Genomic DNA, 24989 nt, shown 5'->3' on the forward strand with positions numbered 1-24989 from the left:
TACGAGTAATGGCTACTCATTAGGAATACTTATTCTTTAAAATGAAAAATAATTATTCCTTATCAAATAGGTCGTAATTGCTATTCCTTAACCTAGTAATAATTGTAAAATCTATATTTTTAGGTTGGCAACCATGAACAAATTGTAACTTTTAGAACTTAGTTTGTCTAATTGTTTCGTTTAGAAATATTCAATTAAACAAAACAAATGAAGTTCAACACAGTTGAAGACTCAAGAAATCAGAAAAGCAAAGTGCAGATAAGACTCACTTATCTTGACTGATTGAGATTTGTGCAGTTTTCAGATTGTGCTTTTCTCTCTCAGTCATTTAATTTAGGGTTTTGATGGAACTTAAGGATATATAAATAAAAACCCTAGAGCACGTTTTTACACATTCAAGAGGGTAGTATTTTGTACAAAAATCTGGAGATTTTTCATACCCTTTTGAAGCTACAGCTAGAGACCTTGTGCAAACAATAGATCCAGTTATAAAGTAAAGTTGCTACATCAAGTCAACCATAGTTGCTGATCTAAATTTTTGAGTGGAGATCTCAGAGTCATAAATTAGGGTGTTTGTGTGCAACAATTTCACAGTAGAAGAGTCCGTGGATTTGAAGCTACGTGTGGTCATGTGAGTAAGTACTACATGAGGTAGCAGTAGATTTAAGGTTAAGTATATTAAATTCTATTCTATTAGTGAAATGTTGCATTGAGGATTGTTTAGATTAAATCTTCCCTAGGTGTTTTACATTGAAACCATAATTTCAAAAGTTTTCCTGGATCATCATTCTTGGAGTTCATGCGATCTGTGTTTGTTTGATGTTTATTTGATTAAGATCTATTGTATAAATAATCTAATTAATTATTTAGTTAATATTTGATAAAATCAAACTCAACTGGGGTCTAAAACCCTAACAATAATCATAAAAAGAAAAAACCCCAAAATGCCAAAAGCCACTATGCTCTTCCCATCCTCTCTCTCTCTCTCTCTCTCTCTCTCTCTCACATGAGTTTTTTTTTTTTGTTCGTAGCTTTGTTGATTCTATATTGCTTTTTTTTTACTTGGCTTCGTCAGTTCTTCATGAAGGTTCCTTTTAGTTTTCTGTTGTTCTACCTATCGGCACAAATGGATGATTTTCTTTTTCCCTTTTCCTGTTGTTCTAGGAGCATGAACTAATACCATGGGTGGCTCCACATTGAAGCCAAGGTAGTCACAAGAATACCTTGACCTACCAAAAAAAAATTATTATATATATTAAATTTTAAAGTACTATGATTTTTTTACCCTAAAAAAAAATTTATAACCATCTTAAATTTTTAGGCCTAACATAATTAAATTTTGGACAAAATTTGACAACAAACTTGATTGTAAATTAAGGCTATAACTCCACTTAATATTAATTTTTTGAATGTGAATATTGATAAATTTACTATTTGATTATATGTTCTTATTATACCTTGCATGCTTGCAAAATTTCAATAAGATTAAAGATCAATAGCTATATTATCAATCAAATGTTTAAATTTTGGGTTTTTTTAGTCTAAAATTATGCATAAAAGATAAGTTTATAGATCGAATAGTAAATAACATCTGATTGAAATGAAATTTGACACGTGTTTCAAAAATTTAAAGAACATGCAATTCAACAGTTAAATCTTCAAAATATGTAGCTGTGTTAATTTGTTTAATGAGAGTTGTAGCCTAAGGCTACAATTAAGTTTGTAGCCAATTTTTTTTTATTTTAAATTTTAGCCCCTTAACAATATATTAGGCCCTTACAAGCAAAAAAGGAAAAGTTTGAGAAAAATTTTATTGAACTAAAATTTTGAAAGACATGTAACTTGCAAAATTGATAATAAGACTATTATGCAACAGTTTTAAAATAAGATAATTTATTGAAAGAAATTGCTAGATTTTCTGTATTTGCGTGTATTTGATTTTGTATAATTTAAGTTTCATAATAACCACATAATAACGTGGTGGAATGGCATTATATTTTAGTCAATTTCATAAAATACCCTTTTAAAGAGATTATATATTTGTCATTCCATTATATAAAATATTTTACAACTTTTAAATTGCAATTTATATAAATGATCTATTTAATTTTTTGATAAAGTGATGAAATTTAAATTATATAGTCATTTTTTAATAGATTAAATTATATAGCATAAGATTTTAAAAACTTCGGTATAATTATCCTACGAAATTTATGGTAAAGTTATTTATCTTAAGCTACACATTTTTTTTTCTAAACAATGTTATTAACCATAGAATTTTTGAAGGTAAGTCCGTCTATAATATTTTCTTTTGAAACACACGCCCCATTTCAACAATGTTATAAAAAAACGTAAAAGAAAGACTGAACAAAGCATGTACTCGGATGCAATCATTCATTGGGACATAGATTACAAGAAGAGGAAAGATGTTTAAAAAGGACAAGGGATCTTTGTTAATGACCTTAAACCATTCCAATCCACTCTGTTTACCACCTAAGGCAATAAAAAGTAAAAAATGATTTGATTAAATTACAGAGAATAACAAACGAAGTCAAGATAATTTTACAGAAATTCTACTTGGTTACACATTATTTGGTCAAACTATCATACATTTAAATTCGCCTATTAGAGTGTATATATAGTAGGCAAAATTCTATACTAACCCTAGATTATTATACTTGCACGTAAGTGATATATATTACCACCACCATGATTAGCAGTATTTTTTTAAAATTTGTTTTTAAAAAAAGGCATTTAAGTAGGTCGTCTTACCATGAACATTTTTATTTTATTTTATTGATAATCCGTAGTACCATGAACCTAAACTAGGATATATAATAGACTTGAATATTGGCTAGAATTAGACTGGATATATCATATCTCAACAGTTTTAGATGTCAACATATCAATTTGTATGTCTTAGAGTCTTCACCTTGACTTGATTGAGTGCGGGTCAAGTTTGGTATAGGTGAAAATTTTATAGAACTAAAACGGGTTGCTATTCATATGATCATTGCTCACTCTTTAATGGGTTAAGTTAACCTGGAATGTGATCCTTAGATTGATTGTAAATTGAATTGAATTAGTTGAGTATGTGTTTTATGGGTATATGTTGAGTTCCACATTAAGCATATGTTAGGTCAATTTCAATTTTATTAACAACTACAAATAGTTTCAAGTGTAACTTGATTATTCTTTTTAGAGTATAAGTACATATGTGACTAGTACTTTATTTACAGATCATGCAAATTGTATCATAGCCAACCTAGCTAGTAACCACTTCTTGGCTTGGAGACATTGCTCTTTAATGTGAGCAAATATTTGGCTCATTTGGGTTTTATAAACAAATATAAGGACTTTAATTGTGATTAGACTAATTATTTAAAAGTATAGTGTAAATATAATTAGCATTTTTCCTTGAGTTGTTATACAAAATGACTCGTTTTTTTTTTCACATATAAAATAATAAATAAATTTACATACTATCTAACATCTTTTTTTCAAATACCTTTCCATTCAAATGGAGAGAAGCTTTGTTCTTGCTAGAGCTTCTGTTAAAAATTGAACTTTTTGTTGTGGTCTTTATTGGATTTACACCGAAAAACCATAGAGAGAAAAAAGAACTCTTTCTTTGAGTTCATAGTGTTTCTGAAGCGACTTTCTTTTTCATCGTTCTTACAATCTGTTAGGTTTTCAATTAAAACTGCTATCTTTCTTCATCATCCTAAATGTAAAATTTTGTCCTATCAAGTTTCAACCTTAAAAATCATATCAGTCTGTATAATTTGAATATTCGCTTTCTCCAGAAAATATCTTTATTCACCAGAATGTGTAAGTAGCGAAGGATTTAACGTTAGTTTAGTAGTATGCAAGTTGCTTTGAAAAGTCAATCAAGTGACTATCATTAAGATAGTCGATTTTCCATTTTTTAATACTATTATGTGTGTATATATTACCTAACATCAAGTGCATATATAGTAACAGAATAAACATGGCAAGTTCTTCCACGAGTGCATCTGTTCTTAAAGTTCTCGACGGAGACAATTATTTGGATTGGAGTCATCAAATGAAAAACAAGTTGATGGCCGATGATCTTTGGGAAACTTGTGAAACAGCGGGAAAGTCGCCTAAAGCGGAGGGTGATAAGCCTGCTAATAAGACGAAGAATGACATGGCTTTAAAAATGATCAAGAACTCATGCGGGCCTCGCTTACGTTCCGCCATTAACTTGATTACTTCGGCCGAAATTGCTTGGGATACTTTGGCATCAATATGCAAGCTCCCCAAAAGTGGTTACACAGGTATCTCTCCCTTCTAAGATAAAAAATACTCAAAACGTTTTCAGTGTAAAGTAGGCGCCTTACATATTTATATTAGGTAAATTGCAAGTTAGAACTTTAGAGTTTGGAGATATTTGGATTTTATATTCTGAAATTTCAAAATTTGGAATTTATCTCCTGAAGTTTGGAGGTGTTTGTATTTTACATTCTAACATTTTAGAATTTGGGTTTTACCCCCTAATGTTTGGAAGTATTTGAATTTTACACTCCAAATTCTAAAATTTTAAAGTGTAAAATTCAAATCCTCCCAAATTTTAGGAAATAAAATCCAAGCATCCTTAAAATTTATGGAATAAAATCCAAATTCTAAAATGTTAGGTTTAAAATCCAAACACCTTTAAACTTTAATGAGTAAAATTTAAATTCTAAAATTTTAAAGAATAAAATACAAATAATCCTAAACTTTAAGGGTGTAATTTGCAATTTACTTTTTATATTATTAAGAATGTTACACAAAAAACTTAAACTTGCAAGTTGCAACATCACATCATCACATGCAACTACTATAGTTAGAACACCTAGGGAAACCAGAGGCCTAAACAACCAAAACTATACTAATTATAGAGTAGTTCAATCTGCTGTTTTATGGTCCGTTTGAATTGAGAAAGAGGGAGAGAGAATAGAATAGTGAATAGAATAGTGTAGAGTGAAATTGACTCAAAATTAGCTTATTCTTAGTCAACTCTACTCTATTTTCTTCCACTCCCCTCCATTCCCTCTCAATCCAAACAGGCCCTAAGTGAGTTTTTTTTTTTTTGACCCATTCTTATATGAATCCCAAGAAACTAAGAAACCCTTAGTCATATACATTTTTATATTTCCGGTAGTAAATTTATTTAAATGATAGGATATAACGTAGACATTTAATTAATAAAACATTATATTTTCATTGTAAAATGGTCCCTCTCTCCTTTAAAAATTATTGAAATCAATTTATTTATTCTCTCTTTATCAACCATTCTCTTTCTCCATACCTTTCTCTATCTTTTTTTATTTTTTATTTTTTATTTCTGGTTTGACATTTTGTTTTATTTATTTCTAATCCTAAAGAGCAGAAAGATTGTATATATTGAGAGTGAAATTTCATGAAAAGAAAAAGTCCCATAAATAAAGGAAGAAATTTTAACTCCTCCCATTTGGGGAATCTCCTCTAATTTATTACGTAACGATTTATAAAACCATCCAAATGAATTACATAATATGGTTCATTAAATCATTTAAACAAATCACATGACTCTATGGAACAAGGCTTGATTACAAACTTAAATAGGTCATAAATTTCAACTCACAATAAAAAAATGATGTGTATCACTCTCATGTGTACATAACAAAATTAGAATAATCAACTTCAAACTTGAAAGAAAAAAAAGAGTTTAGGGAGATTGTAACGGTATAAATTGTATTTTTGTCTTTTACTCTTTTTTATTTTTTAATATTTTTTTATGGCTGTTCTAGACTCTGCTACGGGTATATTTTTGTTTTGGTGGCTGGCAGTGAGTTTGAGCTTCCTCTAATCCATTTTCAATTTCTTCCTCTGAGCCATTACAAGATAAATTTATTATGTTTTGTTCTTTCTTTTTAAATATTTTAAAAATTCCAAGTTAAAATTTGTGAAAAAAAGGCCGTAAAGTCTTTTGCTGCTAAATTATATGAAAAAATAATTTCAAATGTTATATACAAGGTGAAGCTAAGAAACGGTTAAAATGGATAGCAAGAAAGGCTAAGATGTAATATAGCATATACCATTAGGTTATTTTAGGTATCTTCCATAAGTTTGTAGCATCTTCCCAAAGCTAGTTTCATGTATGCTAGAACTTGGAAGTGAATGACAGAATTTTTGTTTTTTTCAGTACCTGAGAAAGAAAATTTTGAGGCTTGGAACTGTCGGATGAGAAAATATTTGATGACTCAAGATCTTTGGGACATTGTTGATACAACCACCGAACCTCCTAAGCCAAATGACAAAATTGCTCTTAATACCTGGAGCAAGAAGAATGCCATAGCTTTATATTTGATCTGGGAATCATCCAAAGCGTTTTCTTCGATTGGGAATTGTAGTACGGCCAAAACGGCTTGGGATAGATTAGCGAAATTATTGCCCAGTCCAAAAGGAAGTACTATGTCTTTCGTCTCTCAACAAAATTCATTTGTGCAGTATCTATCCTTTCAAAATGATCTCCGTCTTGGTAATTGGGACGCTGTTAACCAGTTCATTACCTCCCATCCGGAGGCAATGAGTGCAAAAATTTCAACTCAGGAAAGTACAGCTCTACACATTGCTATTGTTGCTGGACAGCTGAATATTGTGAAGAAGTTGGTGAACATAGTGCCAGAAGAGAGCTTAAAAATAACAGATAACGACCGTATTACGGTTCTTGGTTGTGCAGCTATTGTTGGAGACCTCGAGATGGCGGAATGCATAATTGCAAAGAGCCGGGTTTTACTTGGAATTGAAAATGGAATGGAAAAATTAATTCCTGTGGTAGCGGCTATTGCGTATAACTCCAATAGAATAGAGATGGTTCGCTATCTCTTTTCTGAAACTCATCCGGATGAACTGAGGCCAGAAAAGGGACACAATGGTGCTACATTTATTACACGATGCATTTATGCCAAATCTTTTGGTACGAACTTTAACTAGATTTTACAGTACATTTGTTATTATATCTACGCTTTAGAATCTTCCCCACAATTCCCTTTCAATTAAATGCTTCTGTTTGCGGCTCAATAGATATGGCTCTGGAGTTGCTTGAACGTTACCCTACATTGGCTACTGCTCTAGATGTCAAAAAGGAGTCCCCTGTGTTTGCATTAGCTTGCATGACTTCTGCATTTCCAAGTGGATATCGGCACATATTTTGGAAACAATGGATCTACAACAGTGAGTTTCACTCTCTTTACTCACACTATCGATTAATTTATTTTTTTATTTTTCACACCTGTTGAATAGAGTTAATTAATAATAGAGTGATTCTAGGAAAATAACAATTACAACTACAACTATCTTATGTACCAAAGTGTGATTAGTTACCTATCACGTTTAGGGATGGCAATTTTGCTCCGCCCCATTTGATCCGCCCTTTCTCCCTTTACCCCATGTGGGTTTTCTCTGTCCTGCGAAGGTGGTGGGGCGAGATTTTAGCCTTGTACCACAGGGCAAAGCAAGGATGAATTTAGAAGTTTTAGACTTGTCCTACTCCACCTCACATTGATGAAGGTTAAATTGTAAATTTTTTATACCCTAAAACTCTACTATTTAAAAAAATATATCATCAGCTTATTTTATTTTACCCAACAAGGCTTTCTGCCTCTTTCTTTTCTCTAGCATGGTTGAAAATAAGGTACTAATTTTACCATTTTCTTTTGTCTTTATTGTAAACAAATTTATATACTATTGAATCATTAATTTTGTATCATGAGATTATTGTTTTTGTTGTGATATTGTCTTATTAAATACTTTAATAATATTTTATTCAATTTTTGCTAAAAATTAGTTTGATTTAATGGGATAAATTTATTTGTAATTTCAAGTATATTTTTATTAACGAAACAAGTTTTATTAAAAATAATTGTAATAGTTGTTGGCAAATTAACAAGAAGTAGAGTTTTACGGGGTGGGATGAGGCTTTGCGGGGCTCTAAGGGGCGGGAATAGGGCAAGAATATTTTCCACGTCATGTGGGCCAGGGCAAGGACAGGGTAAGACAAAGCCATGCAGGATGGGGGCAAAGATCCTATCCTTGGAACCCGCCTCGCTCCATTGCCATCCCTAATCATGTTCACATGAACCCATCATTTTATCTCACACTCACAGTTTATCACATTAGAGTTATGACAAAGTTGTATCATATAAGGTGTTGGTACTAGACATGAAGGAAACCAGGATTTCAAATTTTCCTGGCCAAAGTATAAATAAAAGTTAATCAGAAATTCCACCTCTCATTTGGCTGTGTAGTTTAGTTTTGAGAATATTTATGGCTGGATTTTCAATTATTACAGTCGACTTTCTTATAACTTACAAATCATATAAATTAATGTTATATATTATTTTGTTATAATGTCTAATATTCTTCTATCTAAAAAATTAATTTGTGTTGCCAAATATAAAATTAAAAAAGAAAAAAGAAAAAGAAAAAGAGAGAGCTCAACACAAAAAAAAGTTTGAAACTCCTCAACGTAGGCTCTTAGCCTCGTTGCATAATATTTTATAACTAGCTCGCTGCTAACATATACAACGAACAAAAAACATTCAACAACACATATTTAATTAATAATTATTAATAAATAAAAAATAGAGAATATATAGAGATTAAATTACCTAACTTAATTTAAATTTGTTCAGAGAAGAAAACCTACTTCAATCAATATTTTTTGAGAAATTTTTGGGAGAACAACAAAAATCTCACAACACAACAATTTTGTTAGAGTTATAGTGAGTTCAAGTGTAATTTTATTTTATTTTGATTTATGGTAGACTAACAACTACCTTGTTGGGAAAATATTCTAAAATTTTGTAGTGCCAGTGGAACAAGTCATATTTTTTTTAGTGGTGGACAGTTTTGTAAACAAGTGAATCAATTTTAATTAGTTGAAACTAACTTATTTTAATATTATTTGTAATCTCTCTCACACACATATTTAAAAAGCTTATATGACAAAATTAGAAAACATCAAAAGAAAGTCAAAAGCTTTCGTTTATCATGAGTCTCTATCCCTTGGAATATATAGGAAAATGTGAATATATATATATATATTAATTATAAAATTAGAATATGATGTATATATTCTTCAAGTTTATTGAACATAATTTAATTAGAATTTGTTTAATTTTGGGCTTCTTTATAGGCAAAGAGCAGAGTTCTTATAAGTTTAAACTTTAAACTAAAATATTCTAAGTTACTAAACAATTTTTGATAGGAATAGTTTAGTAACTAATTGTAACTTTGAAATGTGAATAAAAATATATATTTAGAAAAAACCTGAAACATGTGAGTTTTGAATACTTTATGCGAAACAAAGTCAACAGAAAAGTCAAAAATTTCATTTATATTTTTATATACATAAGGTAATGAAACATTAATTCTTGTAACATTTTTCCAAACTAAACCCTTCCAAAAAAAAAAAAAAAAATCGTTTCTTTGAAGGAATTAGACAGTTGCATGACAACATCCAACCTAAAGCATATAATCATTTGAATTAATAAAAAAATAAACGTAAACATGCTTAAGGTTATTTATAAAAACGACTACATGTTTTAGCAACAGAGGGAAAGGCATGGCCTCCTCTAGAATTTTCAAATTCTTGCTTAGGTTACATTTTGCACATTGTAATAAACGTAATAAACATTATAGTGGAATAACTATTTCTAAGGAATCTCTACCTAATTAATACCACTGCATATTCTTAGTGCGATGGTCATTTTACAAATACAAGTGCTTATGGGGTGTTAGGGGCAAAGGCCGGGGTTCAAGTCTCCAAGAGGGGGCTTCACACACATATACACTTAGATTAAGTTAGAGTAGAATTTCTATCTTGTATAAAAAAAAAAAAAAAAATCTCTACCTAATTAAATTGCATGATCGTATAAATATGTAATATAACAGAAAAAAAAAATTACAAACTCTTAATGTATTTATTTCAATTGAAAATATGTATTAACTTATGATTTAAAAAAAAAAAAAAAAACAAATCAAGCTTTATTTCTACTCCTATATCATTATTTTATTCAAGCACGTGAATTTACCATTTATAATAATTTAATGTTTAGGGGAGCAACTTGCTTATTCTTGATATTTAATATAGAGCAATCAAGAATGAAAAACTTGTATACTCTATCAAATAATATTTTTTTATATTTTTTTATACTTTTTTATGTATTTCTTATTTGAGATTTATTGGCAATTTTGCTGCAAGGTATGTGCATTCCACCGGCTGATTCCACCAATGAAATTCCTATAAGCAACCAAAAGCTAGAAAAGGGAAAATGTGGACTGTTGTTAAGAATAGGTATGTTTATGTCTGAAACTCTGTTTTCTTATAATTTTTATTTTTTGTCGCAATGAAAATCATATTTTGGCAACTTTACTTTTTCTCACATGATGAATAATAATAATAGGAATGGCATTGTTTGGCAATAGGATAAAAAATAACGATGAAAGAATAAATCCAAAAGAAAAGGAATAATCTTCGATGTTTTTTTTAAAAAAAAGGTTGTGTTGCAAACTTGTGCAAAAGGAAAGAGTTGTAACTAATCTTTTGTGATATTGAATATCACATGACAAATGTCTTGTTCAAAATTAATGTAATATTCTTATTTAATTTAAAATTTTCTTTAAATAAAGACTTTAATTATTAAAGATTGAAAAGTGAAATTAGAAAACGGAGTTGAAAGTAAAATTTTCCTAAACAAAAATGGAAAAGCTCAATCTTTATCATGGTGAGAAGCAAGGGGGAGAAAGCCAAAACTAGAAAAATGGCATATAATTGCAAGTTGATGAGAAACTTCAAACCTACAGCTGAGTTAGTGGTGTTGGAATTTCTGGACCAATTTTTCTAACCATCAAGTGTTACAACACCTTCATTTTTTGTTCAACTTTAATAAATGTATGCACTCTATTTTAGTAGTCCTACTTATTCTAAATTTATTAGATTTAAAAAGAATTGGATCCATGTCTAGCTTCATTAATAAATACTATATTGTGCACAAAAGCATACATTATGAGACTTCATCATGAATTGATCTTGAAAGCACAATAGTGTAAAACACTATAACTTGTTTAGACCCCTAATTTTAAACTAACGGCTAAATTTCTTTTACTCTACTTATCTAAGCGCAGAATAAGAGTAAATAAAACGCAATAAACAAAAACTACGCTCTGATGCATAATCAAATACAATAAACAATAAATGTAAAGCACAAAGAGTAAAGGAAGAGAGATGCAAACACAAGCACTCTCTCTAATCTTCCTACTTATTTTCTTTCCTTATTCCCTATTCCTGCTTCTGTGGCCAATTGAATTGCTAAACTTCAATGAGACTTTCTTTGGGGTGGTCTAGGAGATGAGCCCAAATTTCATCTGGTTGATTGGTCTTCGGTGTGTACTTCGCTCTCTTCAGGTGGGTTGGGGATTAGGAACCTGAGAACTTTCAATGTAGCCTTATTAGGGAAGTGGTTATGGAGATTTGGGCAAGAAAGGGATGCTCTATGGCATCAAGTGATTGAGGTGAAGTATGGTTGTGATTGGGGTGGATGGTGTTCTAGCTCTTTCTCTGGTCAATATGGAGCCAGTTTGTGGAAAAATATTAGACAGGGGTGACACTCTTTATCTCATTTTATTATGTATGATATTGGAGATGGATCAAAAGTGCAGTTTTGGCTAGATCATTGGTGTGGAACTTCTTCTCTCGCAGACTGCTATCCTGAATTATATAGGATTTGCCATAGAAAAGAGGCATATGTGGCAGATCTAATGAGGTACACCAATAGAGTCCTACATTGGGAGTTTCAGTTTTGTAGAGAGGTGCATAATCGTGAATTGGAAGTTTTCAGGAGCTTCATCAATTCTATTTATAGCACTCCCATAAGGGGGATTGGGGAGGACAAGAGTTGTTGGCTGCCTTATAAGAGTAAGGGGTTCATGGTTAGTGCTTATTACCATCTTCTAATTGGCCATAGTGAGCAGTTTTACCCTTGGAAAAGCATTTGGAAGTAGAAGATCCCCTCTAGAGTGGCTTTCCTTGTTTAGACCACAGTTTTGGAGAAATGTCTGACTATTGACAATTTAAGGAAAAGAAAGGTTTGCATTCTGGATTGGTGTTATATGTGCAAGTGCAATTGTGAAAGTGTTGACCATCTTTTCCTTCATTGCCCGGTTGCCATGGAGTTGTGGGTTATGGTTTTCAGTTTATTTGGAGTTTGCTAGGTTATGCCAAGGTCTGTTGTCGGGCTATTGGCTTGCTAGCAAGGTCGTTTTGGTCGCCATCGTAATGGAGATATATGGAAGGCCGTTTTTCATTGTTTGTTTTGGTGTATTTGGAAGGAGAGAAATAGTAGGTGTTTTGAAGACATCAAGAGTTCCATGCCTGATCTCTAACTTCTTTTTTTCCGAACCTTACTTGACTGGTTCTCAGTGTGGAGAAGCCATCCTTTTTCTTCTATTTTGGATTTCCTTGACTTTTGTAATGTCGTCTTTGATTTGTTCCCCCTTGTATACTCCCTGTGTACTTGGGTGACTCTTTCTTTTTAATATCAATGAATCTTTATTACTTATAAAAAGAAAAAGAAAAAGATAACACCAAGATGTGATTTTGAAGAGAAAACCCAAGTAGTTGGCAAAAAACCTCTTTGCGGCCCTTCAAGCCAAAATGATACACTAGTAAATAAAGTTAGAGTACAAAGATATCAAAAAGACCTATTAGGTTTTAGATCCCTGTAAATTAGATTGTTTAACCTAATTAATTAACCAAGTGAATACATAGGTTTATTATTCAAATCTAGGTTAAAAAAATAAAGTCATATCATGTAAAGTAGCGGAAAATATAAAGAATACAAAGAACTGATGATCCAGAAAAACCAAACTGGTAAAAAACTTGGGGAGAATTCAACCCAACTATCCTCAAGGTAAAAAGAAAATCCACTAGAAAGAATTGAAGTTTACAATAAGTTTGTGTTCATGATTTGCTAATTGTTCTAAACTTTTTGAACCTAACAAGACCCTCTAAGCCTAATCTACCTAATGTATTTGAACCTTCTGAGTTTTAGCTCCCAATTAACTTCACCGAGTCATATCTTCACTAGTTATCCAGATCCCGCAATTAGCTCCAAATTGCATCCTCCAAATGGGAAGATGTTAGGCACCCAACCCTACCCTACCCGTGGGTCGGCTTCCACTCATTGTGTTTAAAGTCTTAATTTTATTAAAGGCAGGTTTAATACGTTATTCTAAATCACACACACTCTAGCATACATCTAAGGCATATAACATGACATCAATCATCCCAAGCCTAGCATTCATCTATCTTAACATTGAACAAGCATATCCAAGGGCAGAAACATCATATGGTAGAATCAAACAAGCATGTTATGACATCCAAACATCAAAGGCATAGCATTCAATCCAAGCATATTGATGTTATTTAATCAAAACAAACTTATATTCAAACCAATGCATGTTCATGTGAATACATGACTTACCTCACTTACCTCACTATATCACAACACCTATGCATCAATGCATGATCATATTCAAATGCATGTTCATGGTATTCAAGCAATCTAAAAACCCTACTAAACATGAATGGCATAAAACAAAGCAAAGCAAAATAAAACAGGGTAAACAGATATATACAAATATGAAAACTAGGTTAAACAGGGGCTAAACATGTAGATAAAATAAAGGAAAAAACAAACTAAATGTGAATTAGGGTTTCTGGGCAAGAGTATGTGTGCGTATACATAGGGCATGCATACGCATACTACGAGTATACGTACGCATGCAAGCAGCATTCGCACATATAAACATCCTAAAAACCCTAACCTAGAAACTACAAAATAGAGAAACTTAAAAATAAAGATTTTAACAACCTAACATGCTCAGAATGAAAACACAAAGGAAACCTAAACTTAAACAAACATATTAGAGCATTAAAACACATAAACAAGCCAAGGAATTATAAAAAAGCTAAAAAAAAGTGAAAAGCCAAAGATAGAACTGTTACCTAAACACAAGAATTCTCAAGAGCTTGAATTCTTAGTCAATCTAGTCACAACCATTTCAAAAACAAGTGAGTAAACTTAGAACTCAAAGATCAGGACCAGAAAAGGTCCCAATCAAGTAAAATTTGACTTGAAGACGTTTTGTGGAAATTCTCTCTTTAATTCACTATTTTCTAGTGAATCTTATGTGTTTTACACCAAAATTCGTTTGCTTTGAAAATGTACCATAAATGGTTTTATATAGTAAAAAAATAGGAGTTGGCTTCCAGATGATGTAAGATTCACTTCAAATTTAGTTTAAATGTAGAAAACTTGCTTTACACTTTACACAGTTTCTAGAACCCTAGCATGCACATGCATGCACGTGTATGCATACACATGAATGAAGTATGCGCACGCAAAGCTTGTGCATGTGTGGGCATACGCATGTATGCGTACGCATACCTTAGAATTTTTGTGGCATTTGTTTTCCAAAAATATTTTATTTAATTCAAAAATAAGTTATATTTTCCATAAATACTTTTCTTAAGCCAATTTTCATCTGATCAAGCCCTAAACCAACCTTGGGCTTTAGAATTCTAACATTATTTGGAAACTGGGGCTCAAGTCGTAAATGTTACAAAATGTGGTGTTTACATATACAATTAAATTTAACACGAATTAATTAAAACCAACAAAATATAGTTAAAAATCACAACTTTACAGATCTAATAAACTCAATTGTATAACTAACGCAAAGAGGTATAGATTTAATGTTTACTGTTGTTCAAATAAAATTGTTATAGCTAGGAAACTCATTTGTGATACCTTAACATGTTTTCGCTCTAGTTATAGGTTTTTCATATAGAGGTTTAATAAGAAATTATATAATTCGATTAGACGTTCAGGTAAGAAAATATCTAGCGATTTTTCAATATTGAGGTTTTTATAGGTTAACGGGCTGTTTTAGCTTAATTAAAACCATATGAAGATTTTGGAATTCTCTATATTTCTCTATTAGACGCTTAGGTAAGAAAATGTCTTTCATGATTCTTCAATATTGAGGTTTGGTGTTGTAGCCAATGTTCAGCCACCCTCTTCTAAAGGTGTGACTTATAAACTAAACTTCTACAAAATTTGTACAATTTTAAAATTTTCTTTGTTTTTGTATATAACTATAAAATTTTCTTTCTCCACGTACAAAGTTTTTTGTTAACATTAATGGTCTGTTTGGATAGAGGACGGGAAAAAGAGAATAGAGTAGAGTAGAATTAACACAAAATTAGCCTAGTCTACTTTATTCCCCTCCATTCTCCTCCTTCCATAAGCCCTAAAGGTTACTGTTAGGTTTTTTAGACCCCAGTAAAACTAGATTCTTTAACCTAATTAATTAACCAAATGAATACTTAGGTTTATTATTCAGATCTAGGTTAAAACAAAACAATTATATCATGCAAAGCAACGGAAAATAAAGAACACAATGATATAACCACCCAGGAAAACCAAACTGGTAAAAAACCTGGAGAGGATTTAACCTAACTATTTTCAAGGTAAAAAACAAATCCACTAGAAATAATTGAAGTTTGTACAATAGAACTTAGACCACTAACATCTTATTGCTACCTTGAGTAGAAAACTTACTATCATGACCACATTATAGCTCTGAGTCTACAGACTATTTCTTTCCTTGACTTTTGCAATACAAGCACCCACACTTGTAACAAAAAAACACAAACTCTCTTGTTTGTAACTCCAAGACCACCCTTGAAGGTTTAGATCATTAGCATCTGTGATGACTAGAAAAGGCAGCAACTTCTATAACACTGGATTTTGAAATTTTTCAAGGAATAACACCGGTAGAAGGCATAAGAGAGCTTTTTTGGTATAAAACCTTAGATACAAAAGAGACATACTCTTCTCTCTCTGAAGAGCCTTATAAAAATGTGCTTAGGGTTTCCTTTATATAATAGTAGTGTTTTACTTGAAACCCAATACGTTTAAGTAGAGTTTTGGCTGAAATAAAATTCTACAGATACATGTTTCGATTGATCGAGCCTGTTCTTCGATTGATTGAACTAGGAAATTTCTGAATTCTTCTTTCTGTAGCTTACTTGTTCATGAATCTTGACTTGAATTACCTTGAGCATTATCTAACAATACATATAGACTCTATCTAGACAAGTTTATGTTCACGATTTGTCAATTTGTTCTAAACTTTTAGAACCTAATGCCCATGTCCCATGACTTGTCCTGATTTTATCCTAGTCAATGTGTAATTTAATTTAGTTGTCCTTGATTTTTGAAAAACCCTATTGTTTCTTTCTTCAATTGCATTACTTGGTTCCAATTTCTTTTAAGACTTCCATTAAAAAAGATTATCAAAATAATTAACTCTTTCATCTTTCTTTAATCCCATCTTCGTTACTAATCTGTTTTAATTTTTCATCTTTAATGTTGTCATGCTCCCAGCCCAAACGTTTGAGCCAGTCACATGAGATCACTGCCGCACACATGAAAATAAACTTAACACAAAGTGGCTCGAAATCACTCCCTGAATTACCAAGCCAATAATGTCTAACTTGAAATTCACATCAAACACAATAATGTCTTCACTCTAGGAAATAAATTCACTTGAGATATTCACTTACTCTGGAGATTGATGATGTTCAACTTTTTCTTTTAAGTTGATTTTCTCTAATTTATTATTTTATTTTTCCTTATCTAGCTAATTGTTTTAATGATTGACTCAGGATTCAGAGAAATACATAAATTGGTGTCGCTGCACGAACAATCCAATAAGCTTCTACGTTGCATGTGCAACCAGTTACGAGGTTTAAGTATTCAACAACTAACCGATGGTGGTGTTTTAACTGCCATCATCAGAGCTTCAAAGAAAGGGGTTGTTGAGTTTGTTACTGCTATTCTGAGAGCAAATCCAGAACTTGTGTGGTGCATCGAAATTTCCACACGTAGAAACCTATTTATGTGCGCTGTTCTACACCGTCAGAATAAAGTATTTTGCCTCATACATGGTTTTCGTGTAAAGAGCTCAGCATTAGTTCAAGTAGATATTCATGGCAATAACATATTACACATGGCAGCGATATTAGAACCTTCCGCTAGGCCTAATAACACTCCAGGCGCAGCTTTTCTTATGCAAAGAGAAGTACAATGGTTTAAGGTAATATCTCTCACTTGATATTATTAGGATTTAGGAATACTTTCAGTGCCTCAAGAAAAAAAAAAGAAAAGAAAAGAAATAGTTTCACTTTATTATCTTATCTCATCGTCTTATGATTAATTGTCTAAGTTTGGAAAATTCAACTTCTAAAAGAAAATTGAGATACTTACATCTGATAATTTTAAAAGAGGAAAACAGTAATTTTATATACAAATTATTAAAATGTAGAACAAGAAATGATTTTATTAAAGAACCTACAAGGTAGTTCAACTAATCGTCTATATATTGGGGTCTAGACACCATATGATTTGTGAGGTCTTCGAAAAAAAACTCTTAGAAAAATATCAAAACCACCTTAAAAGGATTACTATATTGAAGGAAAAGGCCTATGGATAGTACTCCCACATAAGCACGCAAGTTTGATTAAGAAAAAATTTTAGACCATAGAAAGTTCTCCAAAAATTAATTAATATGAACAAAGAAACCCCAAAAGAAAAATAGAAAACTGCAAACAAAAGAGAAAACACCAAAAGTTTTCGTGGTTAGGCCTTTATGTGTGAAAAAAGAAAAAAAAAATCTACTAATGAAATATAGGGATACAAAAGATGGTGTATTAGTACTCTCACAAAACCAAAACCACAATAAACCCAAAGAACACTCTTACAAATACCAAAGAGTAGAAATGTAAACTTAAAATACTATATGTTATTAAGCATTCAACATGCACTTTAACTTTAGGATCTAGAACTATCATGGATTTCACACTTGTATAAAACACAATAAAATAGTCATGACACTTACCTAGATCCATTGATGCAATTCTCTTGAGATCCAGTGATTAATAATAATTCTCTGTAGGATTGGTTTTTCTCTCTTCACCCATGATATTGCGGATCCATATCAATTATGTGACATAGTTCCTTCCATGTACCACAACACTAGCAACCTATCTAACATAGTCTATAAAGGAGACATGGATATAAAATGTCTACAATAATGTCTCATTTTCAAAGACTATTCCTATTATCATTCATTCATTATCATACATGTATATACATAACATATAACAGGATTAATTAGAAACACATTAATGATATCTCCAAGTATCAAATAACATAAATGACAAACAATTCATCACATTAATATAACACCAATCATGTGTTATGTTCAAGACCCATTCTATTGACATGTTCCTTAAATGTCTTTGGAGGTAACCCTTTGTCACTGGGTCTACAATCATAAGTTGTGTATTTATGTGCTCTATTGATACTAGTTGTTTATGAACCTCTTCCTTAACAGCAAAATATTTCAATTCCATGTGTTTTAAACCATTAGAATACTTGTCATTCTTAGAGAAAAACACAGTTACAGAGTTATCACAATAAATTCTCAGTAGCCTAGAAATAGAGTAAATAACCCCAAGTCTTGAGATAAAATTCCGCAATCACAATCCATGAATTGTGGCCTCAAAGAACACCACAAATTCAATTTTCTTAATGGATGTACGTAGCAGTGATAGTTTGTTTCGAACTTTTCCATGATATTGCTCCTCTAGCCAACATAAGCAAATAACCAAAATTCAATTTTCTACTTTCAATGCATCTAGTAAAATTTGAATTTGAGTAGCCAATCACCTATAAATTATCAGATCTCCTAAATGTGAGCATATAGTCATTCGTGCCTTGCAAGTACCTCATCACTTTCTTTGCAGCTTTCCAATGATCCATTCCGAGATGGCTTTGGTATCTGCCAAACATAGCAATTGCAAAATTGATGTATGGCCTAGTGCAAGTTTGTGAATACATTAAACTTACTACTACACAAGTATAAGGAATTTTGTTCATTTGTTTACATTCCAAATCATTTTGTGGGCATTGCATAAGGCTGAATTTGCCCCTTTCTGACTAGGAGCAACTCCAGCAGAATATTTCTTTATATTGAATCTCTCTAGAATTCTTTCAATATATGCTTTCTGAGACAGCCTTAACAATCCATGTGATCTATCTCAGAATATTCCAATTCCTATCAAATAAGTTGCCTCACCCATATCTTTCATTTCAAAGTTCTTAGTGAGAAACTTCTTGGTTTCATGCAATAAACCAAGGTCACTGCTAGCAAGCAAAATATCGTCAACATATAAAATAAAAAATATAAACTTTCTATCACTCACCTTTAGATAAATACAATGATCAAAAGTGTTTTCCTTAAATCCAAAAGAAGTAACGGTATCATTAAACTTAAGGTATCATTGTTGGGAAGCTTGTTTAAGTCCATATATTGACTTCTTAAGTTTGCAAGCTAAGTGTTCATTTCCTTCAATGGAGAATCATTTAGGTTAATCCATATAGAATTCTTCCTCTAAACTCCCATTTAAGAAAGCAGCTTTCACATACATTTGGTGCAACACCAAATCATAATGAGCTAACAATTCCATAATGATTCTAAGTGAGTCCTTGGATATAGGGGTGAAGGTATCTTTATAATCAATGTCTTCTTTCTGAATGAAACCTTTGGCCACAAGTCTGGCTTTAAATCATTTGATATTTCCTTAAAGCCGCATTTGGTCTTGAAGATCCACTTACAACCAACTTCTTGTATCCTTTAGTCAATTCAACGAGATCCTAGACTTAATTCTAGTCCATTGATTTCAACTCATCTTTCTTGGCATCATCCCATTTAGTAGAATCAATACATGCTATGGCTTGTGAAAGAGAAACGGGATCCTTACTTGATCCTATATCATAATAAACTTATTGGAGATAAACCACATAATCATAAGAAATAACAGTCCTTCTATCTTTTTGAGATCTTCTTAATGCTACTTCTTGCGGTTCTTCTACCACCTATTCATTGATGACAATCTCATTATGGAGTGATGGATCATTAATTTGTTGATCAATGTTGTTTGACTGTTCAACAACCACTAGACAAGTAACGGAACTTGCACCCTAACTTCTTGAATATCCACATTTTTTGGATTATCACTCCCACTGATTTCACCATTTTTAATGAATCTGGCATTACCTGTTTCTACAATTCTTGTACTATGATTAGGATAGTAAAACCTATACCCTTTAGACTTTTAAGGGTGACCAATAAAATAACCACTGATTGTTCTTGAATCCAATTTCTTTTTATGTGGATTATAAATTTTAGAATCCGTTGAACAACCCCAAACATCCAGGTGTCTTAAACTAGGTTTCCTTTCAATTTATAGTTCAAAAGGAGTCTTTGGAATTGCCTTACTAGGAACCCAATTTAATAGGTATACATTGGTCTTAAGTGCATACTTCCACAATGACAAGGGTAATGTGGAATCACTTAACATGCTCCTATTCATTTCCATTAGAGTACGATTATGCCTTTCAACTACACCATTCTGTTGTGGTGTTCCTGGCAAGTGTATTGAGCACAAATGTCATGCTTTTCAAGGAGTTTAACAAATGGGCCTAGGCACTGCCTTTATTCATCATAATTTCCATCATATTCACTACCTTAATCTAATCTGATGATTTTCACCTTTCTATTTAATTACCTTTCAGCCTCAGTAATGTAAATCTCAAGGACATTCACTGCATGAGACTTTTCATGCAATAAATAGATATAATCATAATGCAAAAAATCATCAATAAAGGTGATAAATTTTTTTTTTTTTGGAAGATGAAGTATCAAAAGGCCCACAAATGTCTGTATGGATAATTTCAAGAAGCTTTGTACTTCTTGTGGCACCTTTCTTAGTGTATTTGATTTATTTACCCTTGATAAAATCCACACACACACACACACACACACACACACCAAGATCAGTAAAATCAAGGATTAGGAGAATTCCATCTTTTACTAATCTCTCTAACCTTTCTCTAGAAATTTGTCCCAGCATTCTACGCCACAAGATTACAGAATTTTCATTAGTGAGGCTACGTTTGATACCAACATTATGATGTAGGTTGAGAAGGGTTTCAGCAATAACATCATTAAGATTAAATTTGTAGAAAGAATCATAAAGAATACCATAACCAACAAAAGAAATATTCTTAAACAAACTAAAGCTCTTATTCCCAAATTCAATGAAGTAACCATCAATATCAAGTTTAGCTAAAGAAACTAAATTTCTGGAAATAGAAGAAGGTGAAAGCTCAAATAGTGTGAAGACACTATTACTTGTTTAGACTCCCAAATCTTAATTATGGCTTCATTAATTTTAATCTAAACACACTTGATGCTGAATATACGCGATTAAAAAATTAATTAATCGAAGCACTCAACAATTGCATGGATGAACAAATAAGTGCAATGCTAAAATGAAAAGGGCAATGGGTAAAAGAATAGCAAACCCAAGAAACATGGTGACGTGTTATTGTAAATAAAACAGAAGAACTCAGTGAAAAACCCCTCTGCAACCTTACAAGTCGAAATGATCCATTAGTGAATAAGTTGGAGTACAAGGATACCAAAATGATCATCCAAGCCTAATCTACCCAAAGTACTTGAACCCTTCAAGCTCTAGCTACCAATGGACTTCTCGGAGTATTGCCTTCACTAGCTTCCCGGATTCCGTAATACCGCCTGATTGCATCTGCCACGTCACCGACTTATTTTGGCAAATACCCAATACTTCCCAAGCTACAAAATACTCTCTACACTCTGAATAGGTGTGAGTTGTGTTTGAGTACAAATATCCTCTCAAGGTATGACAATGGGAGAGGGGACGAGAAGAGATTACAAGGATTTCTCTCTTGAGAATGTATAGCTCTCTTTAACAAGGTAGGTGAGTTGTAGAAACCTCTTTCTAGGATTTTCTTCTGAATAGCATCCTTACAATTTTGTGGGTAATGAGGTTATGTATAGTATGCGTGAAGGGTATAAGAGTCACACTCAAAAACATTCCAAGCTGAAAGTTTCATGGGTCACTCGCAAGTTAGCCAAGTAGCAAAGTGACTCACGAAATACAGTCTGGCACTTGACTCTTCAGCTTCTATCATGTGCTACTCATGTGACCTTTAAAGGGTCGTTCACTTGTGAGTTAGTTGCAAGCAAGTTGCAAATTTTACTATCTCGAGCAATCTTCACCAACTTAATACTAAACCCATTACAAATAAATCCTACAAAATAGAAGGAAAAAAAATTAATGTAATTACAACACTTTTTGTCATGGAATAAAGCCAACATAAATGTTATATGAAAAACATAAATTAACAGGAGGAACATAGAATGTCTGAAATAAATCTAAATGATAATTGGTCTCTAGAACTAAACGATAAGTTCCAATGGCTTCAATTGGTGCTTTAACCGGATTCCCCAATGCTTTAGGTCCAATGGCTTTATCAAGGTTTGATTTAAAACATACAAAAACAAAAACCTTTAATGAAAGATTTACCTTTTCTTTCAAACCATTGTTTACGTTTAAGGCAATCATTTTGATAGTGTCCCATCTTTCAACAAAAGTAACACTTAACATTGTCATCTTTCTTCTTTTGGGCTTAAGGTACATTAGACCCATTAGAATTGTCTGGTCCATTCTTTCTGCCATTTTTGGGCTTCCTCAATTTTCTTGAGCATCTTGACCTACGAGATGAACTAAATGTTGTTCAACTTGCTTAAGCCTCCACTCCTCTTGATTGAGCATACTGGCCAATTGATTAACATTCCACTTATCCTTAGTAGTGTTATAATTAATTTGAAATGGCCCATACTAAGAAGGCAAGGAGTTCAATATAAACTGAACAAGGAAAAAGTCTAATTCTTCAAGCTCCAATGGAGATTAGCTAGAACCTAAACAATATTAACCAAACCTAATATGTAGCCTTGCAAATAATATTTTCCATTTCTAAAGTTTCTCAACCAATTAATTTACAAGGCATAGACTCCCATTATATTCATGAATCATTTAAGATATTATCTCTAACATCAAAACCTCAACATTTTATAAGTACTTCTCACAATATTTACATCACATCAACTAGAGGCCCATGATACCAAAATCATAATATCTTCCAAAACAAACAATGTAAATCTTTGACTAGTTCCAAATAATTAATAAAATTATATTCACCACTTATTTCACATTAAAAAGCCAGAACTCTCAAATCTTCACTACTTAGATCACCACCATTGGTACAAACCATAAATCCACTCATTAAATAATTTCACCAATACAAAACTCATACATATAAACACATAAATATCACTTCCAATACTCATAAATCACATGAATATCATTATTAAAACTTAGATAAAAATATAACCTCAAGCAAAATATAAAATTCATCAAAAGGATTAGAAATTTTACCTCAAATAAAAGATGAAGATGCTTAGAGGTTTCTAAGGATTTTCCAATGACATTGTCGGAAAAATGATGAAGGAGATGGTGACATGGAGGTACCAGTGGGAGAGGATGAGCAAGTGATAGAGAGGAGTGTGTTTTAGTGAAAAGAAAAGAGAAAGCAACAAATGATAGATATGGCCGGACATGAGAGGGTGAGATAGATTAAAATGAGTGGTGGGGGAGTGGTGTGTTAGGTGGGGCAGGTGTGGTCCCAAAAAAAAAAATCTGCTCTCTGACTCTTTTTTTGGTCTGACTGACTGGGAGTGGGACGTTACAAAAGCATGCATAGAACATAGATCTTAGTTCTTTAAAATCAGGGGATAAAACGCAAAGTTACAAGGTGTTCAATATTTTATTCATATCTTAAACTATTTCGTGCTGGGGTTTTGTTTAACAAACGCAGGAGGTAAAGGAAATTATCCATCCTTTCTCATTAGATGCTGTAAACAATGAAGGTCAAACACCTCAAGATTTGTTTACGATGAGCCATAAAGACTTGATTGATAAGGGAGAAAAATGGATGAAAGAGACAGCTACTTCTTGTACAGTGGCAGCTGCATTAATTGTTACTATTATGTTTGCGGCAGCAATTACGGTTCCGGGTGGTAACGATTCAAGCACAGGCTTGCCAATGTTCTTAAATGGGAAGGTGTTTGCCCTCTTTATAATATTTGATGCACTGTCTCTACTTTCTTCCTCAGCTTCATTATTGATGTTTCTTGGCATCACATCACGTTATGCAGAAGACGATTTCCTTGAATCCTTACCTAGAAAGATGATTTTAGGTCTTTCCACTCTTATCTTCTCCATAGCAACTATGATGATAACTTTTTGTGCTTCTCTTTTCATTATTCTACACGGAAGATTGTGGGTGGTAATTCCTGTCATTTGCCTTGCTAGTCTTCCAGTCACTCTATTCGCATTCACGCAACTTCACCTTCTTATAGACATGTTTATTTCAACTTATAGACCTGGAATCTTCGACAAGAATGTGAAGCCTTGGCCGTAAGTTATTTTATTGTTCTATAGGATATATAATTGTTTCTTTAATATTTGGCATAGTGCCATATGTAATTTGGTATTTTTTTTTTTCCTTGTTTGGAAAGACTGCTAATATACTTTGAGCTTGTAATGCATATGGATCGTATTTAACTTTTTAGAGCTTTTATCATTAAACCAAACTAGTGCATGTCTTCACATATGCTATACCCAAACGTTTCTGTGTATATTCTTTAAAAAAATAATATTCGTTGGATAAACAGGAAGAATTAATTGAGTATATCTTCTTTTTTTTTTAAATTATATAAGATAAATGTAAAGAATATGATACATTTTTTGAAAAATTGTGTACATTGAGTGTACAGAATTATGTACATTCTTTCAACTATTGTGTATGATGAACATATCAAATTCGATATTTTTCTTGAAAAATTATGTACGTTAAATGTAT

General features: G+C 32.0%; 1 protein-coding gene across 1 annotated transcript; it reads left to right on the plus strand.

Moving 5' to 3' along the window:
- Positions 1 to 3991: 3991 nt before the first annotated feature.
- LOC142616122 (uncharacterized) lies at positions 3992 to 24548 on the plus strand. The gene is made up of 7 exons (XM_075789009.1): positions 3992 to 4301; positions 6191 to 6964; positions 7072 to 7221; positions 10253 to 10345; positions 11396 to 11626; positions 16784 to 17214; positions 23943 to 24548. The coding sequence occupies exons 1-7, from the start codon at positions 3992 to 3994 to the stop codon at positions 24546 to 24548; spliced, it is 2595 nt and encodes an 864-aa protein (XP_075645124.1).
- The last annotated feature ends 441 nt before the right edge of the window (positions 24549 to 24989 follow it).

Source organism: Castanea sativa, chromosome 11 (genome assembly GCF_040712315.1).
Source record: "Castanea sativa cultivar Marrone di Chiusa Pesio chromosome 11, ASM4071231v1".
Lineage (NCBI taxonomy): Eukaryota > Viridiplantae > Streptophyta > Magnoliopsida > Fagales > Fagaceae > Castanea > Castanea sativa.

Excerpts from the sequence above, each read along its gene's own strand:
- LOC142616122 (XM_075789009.1), top strand. The coding sequence starts at position 3,992 with ATGGCAAGTTCTTCCACGAGTGCATCTGTTCTTAAAGTTCTCGACGGA. Across the intron at positions 11,627-16,783 it reads CTCTGGTCAATATGGAGCCA|GATTCAGAGAAATACATAAA; the intron begins GTTTGTGGAAAA and ends TGATTGACTCAG. Across the intron at positions 17,215-23,942 it reads GAGAAGTACAATGGTTTAAG|GAGGTAAAGGAAATTATCCA; the intron begins GTAATATCTCTC and ends TAACAAACGCAG.